This window comes from Orycteropus afer, unplaced genomic scaffold (genome assembly GCF_000298275.1).
Source record: "Orycteropus afer afer isolate SDZICR_OR568_19922 unplaced genomic scaffold, OryAfe1.0 scaffold00009, whole genome shotgun sequence".
In the NCBI taxonomy this organism is placed as follows: domain Eukaryota; kingdom Metazoa; phylum Chordata; class Mammalia; order Tubulidentata; family Orycteropodidae; genus Orycteropus; species Orycteropus afer.
Window position 1 is genome coordinate 7,241,579 of NW_006921596.1, and position 23,061 is coordinate 7,264,639.

Here is a 23,061-nt window from a genome sequence, read left to right on the forward strand (position 1 = left end):
TATATATGTATATATACATATATATATATATGTATATATACATATATGTATATAATATATGTAATCTGTAATATGTGTGTATTGTCAAAATAAATGTTTGTTACTAGCTTAGGTATATACTATACTGTACTTCCTATCTGAAAAGTATACCATGTAACAGTATATGTTTCGACTTCTAGGCAACAGCATCCAGTCTTGGGTATCGCACATCCCTTGAGTGTTATAGCATTATTTCTCTGTTTAAATTTTTGAAAATATTACTGTGAACTGCATCATGGCTTCAAATGTAGCAAAACCAGTGTTAGTGATAGCAGCCACAAGAGGCAAAGGAAAAGTATCAGTTTGGAAATGAAACAATAGATGATTAAAGAAAACAAAGGTGGAACATTAGTGAAAGCCATTGCTAGCATTTTAGACAATCAGGACCTCAAAAACAAAGAAAAACTTCTCCAGGCTATTAAAAGATTGGCTCCACGAAAACCTACAAGGCTAACAAAATTGTGAAAGGGACCTATGTCAGATACAGAGAAATTGCTAATGATAGGGATTGAGGAACGTTCCTCTCATCATGTTGATGATCACTGATGAGACGTGAGGCTTGAAATGCTTAAAGAAAAAGCAGGACCAGACTACAATATGGTGTTTGCACACCATCCAAATCACATAACATCCTGTTTCACAGGACTGATCATGGACGTAAGTGACACAGGACTGTATACTTCACTTATTTATGTGCAAAGAAGTCAGGATTTGTAGGCTTAGAAAGCAGTAAAATTCACAGAGTTATTGTGAAGAATAAAATAATATATGTAATGACACCTTTTAAACTGTAAAACTCTATATAAATATACTACTTCTCCCTACTTGCCTACATTTCTGTGTCCGGGGTCTGAATACAGTAAGTGTCTATATATGCATATCAGTATGAGGGTCCCCAAGACCACTCCAGCTTTGATGATTCATTAGGAGGACTCACAAGACTCAGCATAGTCATACTCAGGGCTATAATTTATTACAGTGAAAGGACACAAAGCATAATCATCAAAGGGAAAAGGCCTCAGGGGCAAAGTTGGGAAGAAATCAGGTACAAGTTGTGAAGAAGCCTTTCCCAGTATAGTCACAGAATGTCCTTCAGTCCTCAGCATCCAATTACAACAACATGTATAAAATAATGTCTACCAAGAAAGCTCATTAGAAGCTTAGTGCTCAGATGTTTTGGAAGGCTGGTCATGTAGGTACCCTCTGCTTAGCACATGACCAAAATTTCAGACTCACAGGAAGAAAGAAAGTATTTAACATAAACTATGTCGTTTGTATAAACAGTTTTGGCAGTGAGCCACTCTTATCAGGGAATAGCAGGGAACACATTCCAAAATCCAAGCTCCCATATTCTAACCAAGGGCCAAACTTAAGAAGACCTGTCTAAGATTATAATTCTCAAGCCAGTTGTTGTTGTTGTTATGTGCCATCGAGTCAGATCCGACTCATAGCAACCCCTCCTTGGGTTTCCGAAGTGGTATCACTATGGAAGTAGATAGCCCAACCTTCCTTCCAAGTAGTGGCTGGTGGATATGAACCGCCAGCCTTCTGGTTAGCAGTCAAGTGCCTTAGGCAGTACACTACCAGAGCACTCTTTTCTACACAATCAGCAATAAATTAATATACTGTTTTGTAGATTGTTACTAGTTATGTGTTGTTGGGCAAATTGTATAATTTCTGTGTGTCTGAATCTTCCTCATCCGTAAAACATAGGGATTAGTAATAAGTCCCTCATAAGGTTCTTGGGAGGATAATGTGCAGAACGTACCTAGCACAGGTGACACACAGTACCTTTTTGTTACTGTTATTATCTGCATGTTTCCTGCTCCCTTCTAGACCACATGCTTCAGATGTGTTTCCATCTTCTGTATCCTGGCATAGATATATATCAGTAAATATGTCTGCAGTTTTGACTACTTAATAATTATGTATTTTTATCACATATTTATCTTTATATTAAGTTTTAATTTATGCTTGAAAAAACATTAAATTATGATAGCAAATTTTCTTCTAAAGACATATATTCAAAGTAAATTTTAAAAAAATAATAATACATTTTGTCACCAGAACATGGGAACAGGGAAATGTTAGTTGACAGAAATACTTAATTTATTCATAAGCTGATACTAGAGATATATGACTATATTAGGCTAGGTTCTCTAGAGAAGCAAAACCAGTGAAGCTGAGAGAGAGAGAGAGAAATTTATCTCAAGGAAATGGCTCATGCTGTTGTAGAGGCTGATAAGTCCCAAGTCCATGGGTCATACATTAGGCTGGTGGCTTCTTCTGACTCATGTAGCTTCAGGGGCTGAAAAATTCAAGTTTGGCAGGCAATACAGCAGACAGTGGGCTTACAGGCTGTGAAGGCAACAGTGCAATACTGCAGTACAGCAGGCCCCTGGTTAATGTCCAGGAACTGGAGTTGATGATGAGCTAGATGCAGGATCCAGATCCAGCAGAAAGCCAAGTGTCCATATATCTCTGACAGCTTTAGGAGTGTGTTCATGTATAATGGAAACAGGCTACATCCCTGAGGAAATTCCCTTTCAGCTGATTGGCTGCTCATAGCAAATCTTATCATGGAGGAATTACATTATTCAGATTTCATCATGGAGTATGACTACATTATAACTGCTAAACCAATGAGAATCATGGCCCATCCAAGATGACATACAACCTTAACTATCACAATGAAAAACCTATAATATGTCAGATTTAATGTTGCAAATCATTTTTACGGAGGTTTTTTGGGTGCTTGGAATAATGTATGACATAGATTGACATACTGGAATTAAACATTATGTTACATTGACATAATTGTGATTAATATTATTTTTTTCCTGTAAGAAGTTACTATTTATTTCACAAATATCATCTCGTAAACACCTAATCTCTTTATGAAATACAACTTTTTTTTTTCCAAAGCAAATATTGTGAAAGCCATGAATGTAATGTTTGCTAAACAATCTGGCAAGTAAACTATAATTATTTATTAGAAAGAAGAGACTCTGAAACTTGCCCTTGAATGGAGAGTAGCTAAAGCAAATGGAAGATATGACAAGCTAAAACAGCTAAACAGAAGATTTCAAAGAGCAGCTCAGGAAGACAAAGCCAGTTATTATAATGTAATGTGCAAAGACCTGAGTTAGAAAACCAAAAGGGAAGAACATGCTTGGCATTTCTCAAGCTGAAAGAACTGAAGAAAACATTTAAGCTTTGAGTTCCAATATTGATAGATTCTATGAGCAAAATATTGAATAATGAAGAAACATCAAAAGAAGATGGAAGGACTACACAAAGTCACTGTACCCAAAAGAATTGATAGATGTTCATCCATTTCAGGAGGTGGCATATGATTGAGAATCAATGGTATTGAAGAAGTTGAGGCTGCACGGAAGGAACTGGTGAAAAACAAAAACTCACTGCCGTTTGAGTTGATTCTGACTCATAGCGACCTCTTCTTGGGTTTTCAGAGGTGGCAGTATCTCTATGATAGTAGATTGCCCAATCTTCCTTCCAAGGAGTGGGTGGTGGTTTGAACCACCAGCCTTCTGGTTAGCAGTCAAATGCCTTAGGCACTATGTGAAAAAGAAGGCTTCAGGAATTGACTGAATACCCATTGAGATGTTTCAGCAAATGGATGCTGCGCTGGAGGCACTCACTTGGCTATTCCAAGAGATTTGGGAGACAGCTACCTGGCCAGCTGACTGGAAGAGATCTATATTTGTATCCATTCCAAAGAAAGGTCATCCCACAGAATGTGGAAATTATTAAACAATATCATTAATATCACATGCAAGTAAAATACTGCTGAAAATAATTCAAAAACGGCTACAGCAGTATATTGATAGAGAGCTTCCAGAAATGCCAGTGGGATTCAGAAGAGGATGTGGAATGAGGGATATCATTGCTGATGTCAGATGGATCTTGGCTGAAAACAAAGAATACCAGAAAGATGTTTACTTATGTTTTGTTGACTATGCAAAACCATTTGACTGTGTGGATCATAACAAATTATGGATAACGATAACATTGAGAAAAATGGGAATTCTCAAACACTTAATTGTGCTCATGAGGAACCTGTTCATAGACGAGGAGGCTGTCATTTGAATGGAACAAGTGGGTACTGAATGGTTTAACATCAGGAAGGGAGAGTGTCAGGGTTGTATCCTTTCACCATACTTATCCAATTTGTATGCTTAGCAAATAATCTGAGAAGCTGGATTATATGAAGAAGAACGTGGCATCAGGGGTGGAGGAAGACTTATTAACAACCCACAGTATGCGTGTGGCACAACTTTGCTTGATGAAAGTGAGGATGACTTGAAGTACTTACTGATGAAGTATGAAGAATGCAGTCTGCAGTTTGGCTTACACCTCAATATAAAGAAAACAAAAATCCTCACAACTGGACCAATAAACAGCATCACAATAAATGGAGAAAAGATTGAGGTTGTCAAGGAGTTCATATTACATGGTTCTACAATCAACACCAGTGGAAGCAGCAGTCAAGACATCAGATGACGTATTGCATTGGACAAATCTGCTGCAAAACGCCTCTTTCAATTGCTGAAGAGCAAAGATGTCTCCTTGAAGGCTAAACTCAACTCACTGGTGTTGAGTCAATTTCAACTCATAGCAACCCCTCCTTGGATTTCTGAGGTGGTATCACTACTAAGGTGCGCCTAACACAAGTCATGGTATTTTCAGTTGCCTCTTATGCATGTGAGAGCTGGACAGTGAATAAGGAAGACCAAAGAAGAGTTGATGCTTTTGAGTTGTGGTTTTTACTTGCCATATGCCAGACGCAGTGTAAAATACTGGTTAATGGCCTTTTGAGTTTGACTGTTTTCAAGAGTATTCTTTGTTTCTAATTGACATACAGCATGTCCCATTAGTCTTCATAGCTTACTGAGTTTGGGTCTTATTTTTTTCTGTTAGGGTCTTATTTTTTTTTTTTCTGGCGAAAAATGCTGAGAATACCATGGCCTGCTAAAAGAACTAACAGCTCTGTCCCGGAAGAAGTGCAGCTGGAATGCTCTTGGAAATGAGAATGGCCAAACTTCATCTTACCTACTTTGGTCATGTTGTCAGAAGGAACCACTCCCTGGAGATGGATATCATGCTTGGTAAAGTGGATTGTCAATGAAAAAGGGGAAGACCCTCCACAAGATGGCTTGATGCAGTGGCTGCACGTATGGGCTCAAGTATAGCAAAGATTGTGCGGATGCACAGGACCAGGCAGTGTTTTGTTCTTTTGTATGTAAGGTCGCTGTGAGTTGGAGATGACTTGATGGCACCTAACAGCAAAAACAGTGGATAGAAGATGATATAAGAGTTTTAAGCTTTTGCTTTCTCTTTGTGACTTATTTTTCCAGTTGTTAATGGCCTTTTCTAGATAATATTCAACCTTACTAACTTGTTGTTGTTGTTGTTATGTGCCGTCGAGTCGGCCCCGACTCATAGAGACCCCTCCTTGGGTTTCCGAGGCAGTATCACTACGGAAGTAGGATTGCCCAACCTTCCTTCCGAGGAGTGGCTGGTGGGTTTGAACCGCCAGCCTTCTGGTTAGCAGTCAAGTGCTTTAGCCACTATGCTACCAGAGCTCCTAAACAGGTTGTTGTTGTGTGCCGTCGAGTCGGCTTACTAACTAGTCTTCACAATTATGTGTCCTTTTAATTATACCTTGACCGTGACTTAAGCTGCCTTGAATTCCTTAAATTATAAAGGATTAACGTTTCCTTTCCCATGTAGGTATGATGGCAGTGATTAATGTAGGTGTGAGTTGTAAGAAAATATAGATCATACTCATTATACCAAAAAGACCAAACCCATGGCCACTGAGTCAATTCCAACTCATAGCAACCCTACAGGGCAGGGTAGAACAGTCCCATAGTGTTTCCAAGGCTGGAAATCTTTGTAAAAGCAGACTGCCTCATCTTTCTCCCATGGAGTGGCTGGTGCGTTCAAACCACTGACCTTCTCCTTAGCAGCCAAGTGTCTTGACCACTGGACCACCAGAACTCCTCCATACTGAGTATACATTACATAAAATATGTGGCTTTGATATTTTTATAAGTAAAAGATGTTTTATAAATACTAAAGCATTTTTATTGCCCATAATCCTTCTTGATCCCCATAACATTTTTGGAGTAAGAAAAGAGGATACTACTTTCATAATCACATATGACTGTAGGAAACTAACTCAAGGAGCCTGGGTCACTGCCTCCCACCATACCTTTACCTTTTAATGGTGCTCATCGTTTTGTTCCTTAGTCTTGGCTCTTCCATGATTCTATAACCGTAGGAAATGCTAACATTTTAAAAATGGGAAATATTTACCATTTTTTCTTTATTTAAAGAAAAATTGAAATATTTTGTATTGTTTACTTGCTGTTTGATCTCAAGCATCATGCTCTTTGTCTTCTAGAATAAAATCATGATCTCAAAAGTTTAAGGCATTTATCTGTTTTCTCTTCGTAAAACATGATTCCTGTTAGATTTTCTAAAATCACCAGCTAAAAGAGGTAGTTTTAATTTCTTGTAAATTTGAGAGAACAAATAGAGTTGTCCTTGGTTGCAGAATGTAAAGCAGCCTGATTTCTTTCTGTTATGGTCTCGCCACTGGTCTAATGCCTACTTACTAGTACTAGGTATATTTTACCTCTAAATGTTTGCATCCCAATTTTCTCATTATCTTTTCCCCTAATACTCCTTAAGAAGCATTCCCTTTTCCCAGTAGACTGCACATGCAGTTAGTAGCTCTCAACTGAGGTTTGCGTTACAGTGGGCTAGGAATGCTGTTATGCCTAAATCTCTGTTTTAAAAATTGCTTGTTCACGATATTAGAAAGTCGTTCCTAATTCATGAGGAATCATTAAAATTTTTTAAAGATTGTTTTTTTCAGGATTCTTTCTTGAGATTTTTTTTTTTAAGTGACTATTTCACATCTATAAATGAAGAATAAATGACAAAATATTGTTACTTTTGCCAAATGATAAGCATTTATTCACAATGACAAGCATTTTTAGGAAAAACTAACTGAAATATATGTGTGAATACATTAGTCTAGATTTAATTTAGTATGAAAAATTTTACTATAATCATTATTTTCATTTTTACTTGCCAGATGCCAGATGCAGTATAAAATACTGGTTAATGGCCTTTTGTTTTTGACTGTTTTCAAGAGTATTTTTTGTTTCTAATTGACATACAGCATGCCCCATTAGTCTTCAAAGCTTACCGAGTTTGGGTCTTATTTTTTTCTGAAAATTTAAATTGCTTGTCTTTTAACAGTTTTAAAACATAAAGCATAGTTATGTAATTTCTCATTTGAGTATCTTTAATCATCTACTAGTTGGTTTTTCCCTGGCACAGTGATTGAATATAAATTGTCACGCTGAGTTTTTCCTTGTCTTGAAGACAAATGACAAACACCATCTTCTCACTTGAAGCTATTGCCTTATTAAACTGATAAAACCTTATCCTTTTACATCTTTGTCAGGCAAAATGTTTGTTGGTTTAATTTAAGCCTGTTTTTCTATAGGCTCCCAAAATAATGTTCAGAATTTTGAGATAATAATCGTGATTGTGTGAAAGTGGAGTGACCACATAGATTTCTACTTGTGTAGTTTGAAGCTATTCCCAGCTGTTTCAGATACTGAAAAGGGATAGCCACCTTCTCTGAGTTAACACTGGATGTTGTGGCCACTTAATAAAGAGAATGAACATCACTACCTTCATGCTCTCAGTTATGACTACCTTGTGATAGGTCCTGACTTTTATTTTTGTTGATCAGGTACTTCAGACAGAAGTATGTTTGTGCAAGGCCCTGTAGAGATGCCAAGGTATATCAGTCCTCCAGAATAGTACCTTCCTATAGCGCTTTCTGTGCTGGTGGTAATGTCCTGCTTTACTGTTTCTGAACTCTGTCGTAGCCATAGTGTCTGTTGAGCACTTGAAATGTGTCTAATGTGACTGAGGAACTAAATTTTTTATTTTATTTTGATTGATTATAGTTTAATTAGCCATATGTAGTTATTAACCACCATATTCAATGGTGTAGCTTCCAGAAGCTTACAAGATAGTGGGAAGGTTGTTGTTAGGTGCCATTGAGTTTATTCCTACTCATAGTGACCCTGTGTAGAACAGAAAGAAACACTGGCCATTCATGTGCCATCCTCACAATCCTTGTTACACTTGGGCCCATCGTTGTAAGCACTGTGTCACTCCATCTTATTAAGGATCTTCCTCTTTTTCACTGACCTTCTACTTTACTAAGCAGAATATCCTTCTTCAGAGAATATTGGGAAATACAGGAGCCAATTCAAGTACAAGGCAGGAAAAGTAGTAATTGAGGGATAAGTACTCAGATGTGAGAGTCCAAAAGAAGGAATTTTGGTTGAAGTTCAAAAGGACTTTATAAGAGTGAAGGTGTTTTTGAAGATAGATTTTTAAGGATGAAAAGAATCTCGGGAAGTAGAGAAAAGTATATGTATTCATATCTAGCCAAATGAAACAAGGCAAGATCATGACCACTCAGATATTATCACATATCTTTTCAAAAACAGAAGAAAATCATTGCCTTTACGTAGAGTTGTATATATCTCCTATTCATTTTCTGGTTTTGTTTATCTTACCCTTTCAGGGACTAGCACAATACTTGGCACATAATTGATATCAGTATATGTTTGTCAGGTTGAATTGAATAGATGCTCAGAAAGTGGGTAGTGCTTTTTTTTTTTTTTTTTTCTGTCCTTGGAATTTGTCTGTCAGATTATGTAGTATTAATATTTTTAAATGGTTAAATTTTATATTAAATTAATACATGAATGTGTGACCTATGTTCCCTTGCATTTGGTGATTTAGTAATGAGAATATATTAGGAAGGGGAAATAAAAGCCTGTTGACAGAGCACAGGTTAAAATTTGTGATCCTTAGAGAAAGAAATAACATTTGAAATTTTGAACACTTACTGAAATAAAATATGGCCTGAATCACTTTTTTCTTCTGGGTGTCGTTTAAGGATTTATAAATAGTGGTACAGTGGGATGCAAATGACCTTCCCACATAGTTGACCATTGTTGTTGTTGTTGTTGTAAGAAAATGCAGAATATTGCAAAAGCTGTTGATGCATTATCATACCCCTTACTATACTTGAGTAGCTATGTTTGTGAAACATTAACTAAATATTTACCATTTATGTTAACTCTATTAAGCTAATACTTAGGAACTTTTTCTGTGTTTTGTTTCTTCAGATCAGGGAGCAGTTCTGCTTTGCTCCCTCATTGTTTACAATCGGTAGCTTTCTTCATAAAAAGATTTCATCAGAAACAATGTATAATTTCTAATCTTGGGTGAGTGTGTGAATTACTAGCATTATTTAAATTTTATATTCAATTCTAGGTACAACAGTTTAAACAGGATCCACGCCCAACAACATGTCTTCATTCTGTTTTCAATGTGCACACGGGAGATGAATTCTACTCCTATGAGGAATATGGTCATCTTCAGGTAAAGAGATGATAATTTTTTTTTCCTTCTCTATTTATACTTCGTGTCATAGAAAATTTGAGGCTATTTATAATTTTTAAAAAGTAATATTTCATAAATTGTTCAAAATAGAAGTAGAAAATCAGTGAGGAAATGGAGAAGAAAGTGAAATGTTAACCAGAAGGGCTGAGTTAGTCACTGGGATTGAACAGTAAATCCGACTGCAGGTTCTTGGTCCTCACTCAAGAAGGGCAACTAGATTATTGTGTCTAGAAGAAGGAAGTGTTAACTTTATTAGTATCTAGAAGGAAGCCCACAGTTCTTTCAGTACAAAAAGCTTTTACTTATTATCAAGTATAGAAGAATTTTCAGCACTTAGAAACTAGGGAAGAAGAGATAATTGACAGAGTGTAACAACCAATCACAAGTTTTCCTCTAATCATTGTTATTTATTTTAATCACTGTCCATTTAAAAATATCTTAGCCTTCAATAAAGCCAAAAGTATACCATTGAAATGTTATTCCAGAAGACATTTTGGGAGTCTTTAAATTTTGTGTTATATTATATGTTAAATTTTATACCTGTGGTAAGAATACAGTTTAGGCTTTTATGTCATTTCACCTTTTTTCCTTTCATATCTGTGTTTCAGTTTTAGCTAGTCATCCTGCTGCCTTGTTGTTAGAGTACAAATATGATATGTAATATGCATTGTTAATGCACATCCTTCCTGTTCATTATTTGGTTCTGCAATCTTTAGAACAAAATATTTATTATTCACACATTCCCTCCTAAAAGAAGAATACGTCCTTTTTACAGATCCTCTCTAGGGATCTGTAGTCTTATTTTAGTATGACTCCCCAGACACAGAAACTGCAGTGTCCCCATTTCATTGCAGAAGAAACTCTTGTACTCATTCCTTGGGGATTAGTGTTAAATGAATGTTTCTTGACCTTAACCTTGTAACTAACATAACTAGGTTTTATGTGTGTTTTGCTTGGACACAAATATCTTTACTCTCTAAAATAAAGTTTTTATAATGGCTCCTTTATCTTTGTATCCCAGAATTTAAGCTCAGTAACTGACAAATAAGACCAAAGAGAGCAAACCGGTTACTATCTAGCCTGTTCTGACTTACGGCAACCCAAGGTCTGTCAGAATAGAATTGTGCTTCATAGAATTTTCAGTGATTGATTTTTCAGAATTAGATCATCAGGCCCTTCTTCTGAAATACCTCCAGGTAGACTTGAACCATGAACGTTTATCCTTTTGGTTATCAGCTAAGCATGATAACTCTTTGCCCTGCACTGAAATTCTGACCTGACTTATACAAAAACCAAACTCACTGCCATCGAGTGAGATCCGACTCATAGAGACCCCTCTTTGGGTTTCCGAGGCAGTTTCACTATGGAAGTAGATTGCCCAGCCTTCCTTCCAAGGAGTGGCTGGTGGGTTTGAACCACCAGCCTTCTGGTTAGTAGTCACGTGCCTTAGGCACTACGCTACCAGTGCTCCCGACGTGACATATAGTAGGTGTTAAATAAATGTTGCCATGCCATTTACTGACATTTTCCTAAGAAGCAGCCCAAAAGTCAGGAGCAGAGAGCTTTTGGAGGTATAGCTGTACGTGGCTGTCCATCCAAATTAAATTCCTTACCAGTGATTTATGACAGACTTAGTGTCAGTTCTATAAGAAAATATTTGGGTGAACCTGGCAGATGGATGAGGCTGTTTTCCACCCTGTGCCAAGGGAAGTCACTTAAGAGTTTATGTCAGTTTGTTGTTGTTGTTGTTATGTGCCACCAAGTTGTCTCCAACTCACAGTGACCCCTCCTGGTGTTTCTGAGGCAGTATCTCTACAGAAGTAGATTGCCTGACCTTCCTTCCGAGGAGTAGCTGGTGGGTTTGAATCACCATCCTTCTGGTTAGCAGTCAAATGCCTTAGGCACTACGCCGTCAAAGTTCCTTGAAACCTTGAGCCTTGACAAGACATTGACACCCACTAACCTCTGAACCCTAAGAAGTCAGGAGACATCTGAGACAGGTCTGATTCCTGAGAGGGGTGCCAGCAGTGCAAGGCCCTGGATGGTATTCAGGCTGCTTTGTCCAAAATCTCCAGGGCAGCAGTAATTTTCTGCCCCAACTTTTTATCACCTACTCAGTAAGAGTTGGAGGAGAATGAAGGGGGACACCAGCCACCAAGGCTGTCAGAGGGTAATAATCTTCTGGGTTGGGATTGCATGGGAACAAAAGCACATCTCACTTTCCTTGTGTTTTTAATCCGTTTGTATTTTTCTGGTTAAATTCAATAATGCCTTTGCTTCTTTTCCCTGCTTATTTATTCATAACATAACAGCTTTATTGAGTTTTAGTATATAACTTATAATTCAGCTAATTAAAGTGTCCAATTCAATTGTGTTTTGTATATTCACCATTGAGCAACTATAACCACAATCAATTTTAGGACTTTTTCTATCACCCCAAAAAGGAAACTTCATACTCAATAGCATTTACATCCCATTTCCTCCCAACACCCTCAGCTCTAGGCAGCCATGAATATACTTTCTTACTCGTGGGATTTGCCTGTTGTGGACATTTCATATAAATGGAATCATACCCTATGTAGTCTTAGTGACCGGCTACTTTCACTTAATGTAAGGTTATCAAGATTCATCAGTGTTGTAGCATGTATTTTTCACTGCCGCTTTACTTGAGACAATTTTCATATACATTCAGTTTAGGATTCTGTAAGTCTTTTTATTCTGTGAGTCTTTTTATTTGTTAAAGTACATTTTATTTTCTTTATTATTTCATGATTAGATTGTATAATATCTATCTTTAAAAGAATGACAAAAAAGAAATCAATACATTTTGAATTATGTTATACCACTGATTAAAATTAATAGGTTCCCTGCAGGTGCTTATATTAATTCTGTATTCTCTGACAATAAGAGTGTTTTTAAGGTGCACTGCATCTTGTTTATGATGATTATGGTTGACTGACAGAGTTGTAATGTCTTACTTGCCAATACCTTTTGCATTTATAAACATTTGAGATGGTTTGACATTATATTACATAACTACCTGGGGGGCAAAACTATTCTAAAACACAACTATCAGAGTCTGAAAATAAATCTTAGAAACAAATGTTGTAGAAACAGTTGGTAAATTTTATGTGCAGCCATTTCCCTAATCAAGTGTTACCCATCACAATGAATTTGAAGATTTTAGAGTTTTATATATACATAGCTGATATTTTATTGTGAACTGAAGCCACAGCTCATTTATTTTGGAGTAAGATAAGCGGTATTTTTTTTTTTTTTTTATGTTATTGATAGAAAAAATTACTTCTAATTTTGGCTTTTCCTTTGAGTTTCATAATATTTTTATTGTTTCCTTTAACCTTTTAATATTGTTGTTTGTTTTCAGATAAATACAGTATCACTCTATCTTCTTTACCTTGTGGAAATGATTTCTTCAGGACTCCAGATTATCTACAACACTGATGAGGTACCATTTCCCCAAATTTTATAGTACTGAAATTCACTTTGTAGGTTTTCTTTTTACTTTTAAAATCTTAGTTTTGATTTAATAAAAACTGGATATCCTTAAATTCATATAACCAGATATTGGGTACATATAAAAAATATCTTTATATTTTCAGTATCAAACACTTCAATAATGAACAAAATATATAGTAGGTTATGAAACTTTAGTCCTGTGCAGGCTCTCTATTTCAGGTGATCTGAAATGGAAATTTGAAATTTTCAGAAAAATTTCAAAACAATGGTAGTGAAACAGCATTTGCATATTTTCTTACAGTTACATATTTTACTTCATTGCTTATTGTAGCCCATCTTTTTAAAAGTAAAAAGGAACTTGTATCATACTGTATTTCTCTTACTTGTAGGACCTCAGTAGGGGTTTGATGTTTTACTTTTTATTTCCATTATTTTTTTGTTGTAATTTGGTTGGAAGTTTACAGAGAAAATCAGTTTTCCATTCAACAATTCATGCACATTTTGTTTCATGCTACTGGTTACAATCCCCACAATGTAACGTCACTCATCTCAATTCCTGCCTATGTTTCTGTTTCCATTCCTTCATCTTTCCCATCCCTTACTGCCTTCTGAACTTTGCACTTGGGCAGATGCTATACCCGTCTGATGTGGATACATACTTCCCTGGTGGCGTAGTTCACCTTATACACCTCTTAATTTTTTGGTGGAAAGTTGAACCACAGGGATGAGATCAGTTCCAGGCTTGGAAGTGTGACTAAGGGGCCATAGCCTCAGAGGTACCATCAGTCTCTATGATTTTTCAGTTTTGTTCCACATTTTTCTCCCACTCTGTCCTGGATCTTCTAATGTGATTCCATTCCGAGTGGTCAGTAGTGGTAGTTGGGCAGCATCTAGTTTTTCTGGTCTCAGGGTCATGTAGGCTGAGCTTCTCCTGGTCCACTGGTCCCTGGGACTAATTGTTGCCATATGTCTTTGATTTTCTTTACTCTTCTCTGCTCCAGAAGGGGAAGATAGATGGCCACTCACAAGATTTTAAGACCCAACTTTGGTTGGATGTGGACATTGTCTTTGTGGACTGTGTTGACCCAGTTGACCATGTCCCCCAAGACTGTGTGTGGTTCTAAGCCCCCAGTCCCAGTGACTCGTTCTCTCAAGGTGTTTGTTTATAGCTAAAAAGTTTTCATACTTTTGCCCCCTGTATGTTCTCATGTGTTCAGGTATATATTTGTACCATATGTAAACAGATATGTAGAAGTATCCTCCATCAAACCTATATATGTTCATAGGTATAATCCCATTTGCTTCACAGGTGTTCATCTTGTGAGTCTATCTGTATATCTGCTCATAGATCATTGTTACTACTGTTACTGCAGGATTGTGTATGTAATAGTATTCACCTCTATTCCCTTTAACTCTTATGCTCCTCCTTGATCATTTTGTGTTGACCTCCCCCTTACTGTATTTTGCCTTCCCCTTTACCAAGTTAATATGCGTCTACCTCTAGCTAGTGATTTAGCCTTCTTTCCTCTCCCATCCCCAGTAACCATCAAAGAATATTTCTTTCTTGTGAAAAAATTTCCTTGACTTTTTATAATAGTGGCCTCATACAATATTTGTCCTTTTATGATTGACTAAGTGCCTAAGGCATCTAACTGCTAACTAGAAGGCTGGAGCTTCAAACCCACCAGCCACTCCTCAGAAGGAAGATTGGGCAATCTACTTCTGTAGGGATGCCGCCTCAGAAACCCAAGGAGGGGTCTCTCTGGATCAGATCCGACTCGACGGCAGTGAGAGTTTAATTCCACTCAGCATAATGTCCTCCAGGCTCATCCATGTCATGAGGTGTTTTGCAGATTCATCATTATTCTTTAATGTTGCATGTATGTACCATGAGCAGTTAGGTTGTTTCCATTTTATTGCTATTGTGAACAGTGCTGTGATAAACATGGGTATGCATATAGCCATTCTTATTCCATCTCATTTCTGTAGGAGATATACCTTGTAGTGGGATTGCTGGATCACATGATATTTTTATATCCAACTTTTTAAGCAAGTGCCATACTGTTTTCCAAAGTATACCATTTTATACTCCCACCAACAGTGTATGAGGGTTCCAGTCCCTCCACACCCTTGCCATTATTTGTTGTTTCTTTTTCTTTTTTTAAGAACTTTACGATTAATGCTTGGGTGAGATAATATATCATTGTTATTTTGATTTACATCTCTTTAATGTCTGATCTGATAATCTTGAGAGTTTCTGCATGTGTTTGTTGGCCACCTGAATGTCTTATTTGGTGAAGTGTCTGTTCATTTCCTTTGCCAGTTTTTAATTAGATTATTTGTCTTTTTATTGTTGAGCTATTGGAGTTTTCTTTAAATTTTAGGGATTGGTCCCTTGTCCCATATGTTTTTACCCAAATTTTTTTCTTAGTCTGTGGGTTCTCTTTTTGTTGAAATATTTTGTTGCAATCTTTTAATGTGCGTAAGTGTTTAATTTTTAGGAGGTCCCGGTGATCTAGTTTGTTTTCTGCTGTTTATGTATTTTTAGTTATGTTTGATACTGTATTTATGCCATGTGTTAGGGCCCCTAAGTTTGCCCCTACATACATCTGTAGATTACTTTGCTTAGTATTGATACTTTCACAGTGTTAAGTCTTCCTGTCCTTAAGCATGATAAAGTCTTCCAGTTATATAGGTCTCTTTTGAGTTCTTATACTTAGTGTTTTGTACTTTCCTTTGTATAGGTTATTTGTATCTCTGTTCAGATTTATTGTTAAGCATTTCATTTTTTGAGTAGCTCTTATAAATGATATTATTTTCTTGTGTCCCTCTTCTGAGTTCTCTTTGTCAGTATAAAGCAATTCTACTGATTTTTGTGTGTTGATCTTATACCCTGCCACTTTGATGAATCTTTCAATTAATTCTAGTAATTTTCTTGCTGAGTCTCTGGGATTTCCTATGTATAGGATCAGATCATCTGCAAATAGAGATAATTTTACTTCTTCTTTGCAATTTGGATGCCTTTATTTCCCTTTATTGCTTTTTGTTGTTGTTTGTTCTTGGTAGGCCTTCCAATATAATATTGAATGTTGTTGTTGTTGTTACGTGCCGTTAAGTCGGATCCGACTCCTAGTGACCCCTCCTTGGGTTTCCGAGGCAGTATCACTACGGAAATAGATTGCCTCATCTTCCTTCCGAGGAGTGGCTGGTGGGTTTGAATCGCCAGCCTTTTTGTTAGCAGTCAAGTGCCTTAGGCACTATGCTACCAGCGCTCCTATTGAATAGAAGTGGTGATAAAAGGCATCCTTGTCAGGTTCCCATTGGCAAGAAGAATGCTTTAAGTCTCTCTCCATTGAGACTAATGTGTATATGCTCTTAATTACATTGAGGAATTTTACTTCTGTTCCTATTTTGTTGAATGCTTTTATCAGAAATGGGTGTTAGATTGTGTCAGATGTCTTTTCTGCATCCAATGCTATGATCATGTAATTGTTTTCATTTATTTTATTTATATGGTGGATTATGTTGATTGTTTTTCTAATGTTGAACCATCCTTGCATACCTTGTATGAATCCCAGATAGTTATGACGTACTTTTTTTTTTTTTTTAATATATTGTTGGAGTCTGTTGACAAGAATTTTGCTGAGAATTTTTATGTGTATTTTCATGAAGGATATTGGTCTATAACTATCTCTTTTAGTGGTGTCTTTGCCTAGCTTTGTTATCAGGGTTACGCTCACTTCACCAAACAATTTTGGGAGTATTCCTCCTTTTATGTATTCTGGAATAGTGATAGTAGAATTGGTGTCAGCTCTTCTCTGAATGATTTCTGAAATTCACCAGTGAAACTGCCTGGGCCAGGACATTTTTTTATTGGAATATTTTAATGATCTGGTTTTTAAAAAGGGTCTATTCTCATTTTCCACCTTATTCCATATTAGTTTAGGTAGGTGGTGTGTTTCTAAAAATTTGTCCATTTCTTCTGTATTTTTATACCTGCACCTCCTACAGCCCCACCTACTGAGTGAGGGCCAACACTTGCTTTTGCATCAACTGACCGACAATAGACACCAGTCAATATCAGCCAGACTTACTCTTAACTGCCCTTTACAAACAGCTAACAGAGATTTGTGCACCCATTCTCATTCTCTATCACACCCACTAGGAGACAGGTGATGAGTGCCTAAGTGCTGCCAACTAGAAATTAAAGGAGCAAGGTACTTTGCTTATTCAGATATATCATAAAAAAACAAAGGAAAAAAAAACTTCAGTGAATCACACCAATATATAATCACCAATTAAATAAAAATACAACAATGTCACAATTTCTTGGGGATAACAACCATGTGCATGTAAGGACAGGGTTGGCACTGCTGACCATACCATCAATGAGAGGCAGGCATCCACTGTGTAGAATCAAAAAAAGAAGGGGCGGGGGGAGGTGGTAAGAGAAAAAGAAGATAAAATCTAAGTTGGAGGAAGTGAGAAGTGCTAATAAAGAAGAACAAAGATAAAGAAAAGCATAGTGCCAGTGCAAGTGACTGCCACCAAACAGGGCTGCAGCAGGAATACAGCACTTGCTCTGTGGGAATGTGTATCGCTTTGCGGGAAAGGGCAGGTGTGGACATTGCTGACTATGGCAGCTCCATTAGCAGGGCTCCTGCTCTGCGGGATCAGATAAAAGCATATATACATACATATTTTTTGAAAAGGGAAGGAGGGAAGAGAAAGAAAGAATAGAAAAGAAAAATGAGGGAGAGAATGAAGATGTAAGATGAAAGAAGGATAAAACAGAAAAAAAGCAGGCAGAGCACTGACAGTGAAGAGGGTGTTTAACCCATGGTCAGGTGGTTGGAGGTGGGTGGCTGCACTTCCGGTCATTGGCTGCTTGTGAAGGATAAGGGAGGAGCTCACACCATATCAGTGATCATAGATGTGGGTGTCGGTATAGCCTTGGGCCAGCAGAGGTAATTATCTGGTTCTTGCCCTGATTGGAAAGCCGACTACAGTAATTCATAATGGCTGCACTGTGCTGGTTGGCAGTTCACCACTGGTGTACCTCCTTGTTTTCTTTTCATTCAGTATCTTCCTCAGATCAACATTTCATCTACTACTTTATCCTTTCCTTAGAAGCTCTTGGTTCCAGGATTGTCATCCACATAACTTTCAATTGGTTTCTCAAGTCTTTGTTGTAGATAGTCTAGATTGTATATCTGACTAGTTTGCCATCTTGGATTCTTCCTTTTCTTTTTCAATTAATATGGAGTTTACAGCTATCAATTTTCCATGGCATGCCATAAGGTTTGGCATGTGGTTTCTAAGTATTTTCAAATTTCCCCTGTATTTGCTTCTGTGACTCATTGTTTGTTTAATTGTATGTTACTGAATCTCAACTTTTTGATAAAAACAAGCTTAATCTACCTCATTTTTGTGTGTGTTGTTCTTCTCATTTTGGTGGTGTCTTCCAATTGGTTAATGTCTCTTAAGCACAAGTATGTTTACATAAGAACAATTTTTTTAAAAAAGAGGATAGAAATAAAAGTAGTTTGAAGTTCTTAGAGGACTAGCCCTGTTACCATATTCATTGCCTAATCTTTGATATTTTTCTGTGTCCCAATGCATTCCCACTCCATTTCTATGTTTTGAGATTTTTACATCTTTGTAATATTTCCATAATGTTTTTGTTGTATTTCATCTTCTCTTATTCATGATTTTGTATATATAATTTATATTGTATTAAAATATACAATTTCTCATATGCAAGTTCAAGTTGAAGCTGAAGAAAATTAAATCCACTAGAGCCAAAATACAACCTTAACTGTATCCCACCTGAATTTAAAGGGTGACTCGAGAAGACAAAGTAAAATACTGTAATGAAATGTGCAAAGACCTGGGATTAAAAGACCAAAAGGGGAAGAACACACTCAGTATTTCCTCAAGCTGAAAGAACTAAAGAAAAAATTCAAGCCTCAACTTGCAATATTGAAGGATTCTTTGGGAAAAATATTGAACAATACAGGAATGATCAGAAGAAGATGGAAGGAGCATACAGAGCCCCTATACCAATCAGAATTGGTCAACAGTCAGCCATTTCAGGGGGTGATATATGATCAGGAATCAATGATATCGAAGAAAGAAGTCCAAACTGCACTGAAGGAACTGGCGAAAAACAAAGCTTCAGGAACTGACAGAATATCCATTGATATTCAGATACAGTGCTGCAGGTACTCACTCATTTATGCCAAGAAATTTGGAACTGAAAGAGATCCATATTTGTGCCATTCCAAAGAAAGGTTATCCAACAGAATGCAGAAATTATCAAACAATATCATTAATATGACACACAAGTAAAATTTTGCTCAAGATAGTTCAAAAACAGTTCCAGCATTACATCAACAAGGAACTACCAGAAATTCGAGTCAGATTCAGACGAGGGAGTACAAGGAGGGATATCACTACTCATGTCAGATGGATCTTGGCTGAAAGCAAAGAATAACAGAAATATGTTTACCTGTGTTTTATTGACTATGCAAAGATGTTCAATTGTGTGTGTAACAGATAACATTGTGAAAAATGGGAATTCCAGAACACTTAGTTGTCCTAATTAAGGAACCCATACATAAGCCAACAGGTGGTCATTAGAACAGAGCAAGGGGATACTGAATGGTTTAAAATCAGGAAGGGTGTGTGTCAGCGTTATATCCTTTCACCATACTTATTCAATCTGTATGCTGAGCTAATAATTCAAGAAACTGGACTGTATGAAGAAGAATGCAGCATCAGGATTGGGGGAAGACTCATTAGCAGCTTGCAATATGCAGATGATACACCTTGCTTGCTGAAAGTGAAGAGGACTTAAGTACTTACTGATGAAGATCAAAGACTACACCGTTCAGTATGGATTGTACCTCCACACGAAACAAAAATTCTTAGAACTGGACTAATAAACGACATCATGGCAAATGTAGAAAATATTGAAGTTGTTAGAAATTTCATTTTATTTGAATCCACAATCAACACCAATGGAAGCAACACTCAGGAAATTAGACAACATATTGCACTGAGGAAATCTGCTACAAAAGACCTCTTGAAAGTGTTAAAGACCACAGATGTCACTTTGAAGACTAATATGTGTCTGACCCGAACCATGGTATTTTCAATCGCCTCACATGCATTTGAAAACTGGACAATGAATAAGAAGATCACAGAGGAGTTCATGTATTTAAATTGTGGTGCTGGCAAAGAACACTGAAAATACCACGGACTGCTAGAAGAAATAACAGATCTGTTTGGAAGAAGTAAAATTAGAATGCTCCTTAGAAGCGAGAGTGCTAAGACTTCGTGTCACGTACTTTGATTATGGTGTCAGAAGGGATTAGTCCTTGAGTAAAGATTCCATGCTTGGTGAAGTCGAGAGTCAGTGAAAAAGGGCAGGACTATCAGGGAAATGATTGACACAGGAGCTGCGACTATGGGCGTAAGTGTAGCACAGATTGTGGGGTCGATGTGGGACCAGGCAGTGTTTCATTATTTTGTACACAGGGTTGCTGTGAGTTGGAGCCAACTGGACTGCATCTAACAGTAACATAACACAATGTTTTTTTTAAGTCATTATGTCTGTGATGTGTCTTTGAAGTAATTAACTGTCTATTACTGCTCAGCTTTGGTCAGATCTTTTTTGTAGTATTGCATCTAGTTTGGACTGCAACAGTCTAAGTGGAATTAACAGACGTTGGGTGGGATTCAGATTTTACAGAATTAGAAAAGTAGGGTCTTGAAGAGGGCTGTGTCAATTTAAATAATTGAGAATATATGTAGGAAATGGAACCACCCAGAAAGATACAGTTGGTACAGATTATTTCTTGAGCTCTTTTCCAGTTCAATCTGATTTTCTTAAATGTAAGAAGTTTTATTCTGTTTTTATTAACCAAACACAGATGTTTCTTACACATACAAATATGTCTCTCATTCTATATAGTTCTTTGGAAGTTTTCTGAATTGAATTTTTTTATTATTGTTTCTGGTACATATTTTTGTAGATAGTCATAAAAAAACATGGTGGAATATAAAGATTGTTAATCTTATTGTAATAGTTTCTGCGTTCATAACAATATGTAATTTTCAGATTTAAGAAAAATTTTTAAACTTACCACATATCTGTATAGTCATCATTAGGTAGTTAAAGAATATTGTCATGATCAGAAATATTATCAAATAGTAGTTGTTTTGAAATAAACTGATAGATAAAAATACTGATATTTTCATAAGGCAAGTGGTGACTTCTCTCACTACTGAAAGAAATTTTCTGGAATACATACAATAGTCATTAATCAGTAGAAATTGACCCTTATCTATGACATTTCAAAGGAAAATAATGTAGTATTTGTAATTGTTCATTATATTTATTTCCCAAATATATTTATATTTAGTAAAGAGGAAATTAGAACCATTAAAAGCTATAGACATTTTGCATATGCATATAGTCATATTTTTCAGTTTTATCAGGAAATTTTGACATTTTAGTTTAGTGAATGGCTTGATTACTAAGTCAATTGTCTAAACTTTTTAACCTGTTACCATGCAGTATGGTGGTTACTTTAGAACTTTATAGAAGGAATCTTTGTATAGAGGTATGTACTTGGAAAAGTGCCCCATTTCTCTTGGGACAGTAAAATGAGTTCTTGTGAAGTGGAATTTATTTGCATTGGTGAGAGTAAAGTGTACTGTTTGGATACAAAGTAAATTTACAGTGATTATTCTTAAATTATAGCATATAAATTAGCTTTCAGAATTATTCCAAATTATTGTAAAGGGAAAGTAGGAACTTCAACAAGCACCATATTTTTATGCCAATAATATGTACCTTTTGTGTTTGCTAATTTATTTTTTTACAGCAATATGTGGAAAAAAAAATTGGCATAGTGGCACTTGGGAAACTACCTCCTAGGGGAATGATGGAGCCGTTGGCAAATAAATGTAAAAGGCATGTGTTATTTGCATAAAAATACAGTATGAGAAATTTTGAATGATTTTCTTTCCATGTAATCAAATGATGTTTAAGATAAAATCTTTCTCTTCTTGTGGTTTTATATATTAAACGGAAAACCACTACTGATGCTCCGTAGTTATGGAACATTCCATGGCTGTTTCACCAATGATGAAAAACCATAATGAGCTAATTAATCTACTTTTAATCATTTCTCTGCAGCACCAGTGAATTTTAATTATGATATTAATCGCATGTTCTTAGCTCCCATAGTAATGAAGTCTGTGATCACAAGATTAGGTGATAAAGTTAGTGTTCAAATATTTGATCTGTTAATAATACTCTTTGAGGACATTGTTTTCCAGTTCAGAATTTCTTTTAGTATATTCATGGTCCCCATGTTGTCTGATGGGGAAGTCTTAAAGGAAAAATTTTTAGTATTTTTCTTTTTAGTATATCATGAAAATTCCACATGGGCTTGCTTAAAAATTTAAAAGACCTTTTAAAGGCATTTTCAATTGTGTTATGTTATATGTTATCCAATGGTATTGAAAAATGGCTATTCATTTTCTGTTGGTTACAGTATCCTTGATCTGGCAAAGTTTATGGGGTTTTTTTCAGTAAACTTTATTATATTATGTAAATAATTTTTGTCCTTCCTGAAATCGCTGTGTGAAAGTTTTTCTAGATTTGAATACACTTGAAGTCCCCTGTAGCAGTACAACAGAGTTTGAAGAATAACACTTCCCTAAGGACAAACTTTTTTAACATCTGAAAATAAAGCTGGGTGCAATTTAGCGACGAGAAGACTTTTATTAATTGATTTTAATATTCCTGGATTTTAAATACTCAAACTGTCACTGTTGTTACAAGGATAGAGATGGCTTCTAAATCATTCTCCTCAATGCAAAAGCATTGAGGAGATAATTGGCTTTACTTTCAATGTTGACAGATGTGTAAATATAGACAACAAATCTATTCAACAAACGTTTATCCAGCACCTGTTATTTGTGAGAAACTGGTAA

At 36.3% G+C, this 23,061-nt stretch overlaps 1 protein-coding gene across 1 annotated transcript in view; it reads left to right on the forward strand.

Annotated features, from left to right (window-relative positions):
* Nucleotides 1–23,061, forward strand: part of PHKB (phosphorylase kinase regulatory subunit beta) — a 286,088-nt gene that overhangs the window by 61,359 nt on the left and 201,668 nt on the right. Inside the window, exons 5-6 of the mRNA XM_007947818.1 lie at nt 9,445–9,552; nt 12,959–13,039. Of these exons, the coding sequence (XP_007946009.1) occupies nt 9,445–9,552; nt 12,959–13,039 (189 nt within the window). The remainder of the gene's footprint in view (nt 1–9,444; nt 9,553–12,958; nt 13,040–23,061) is intronic.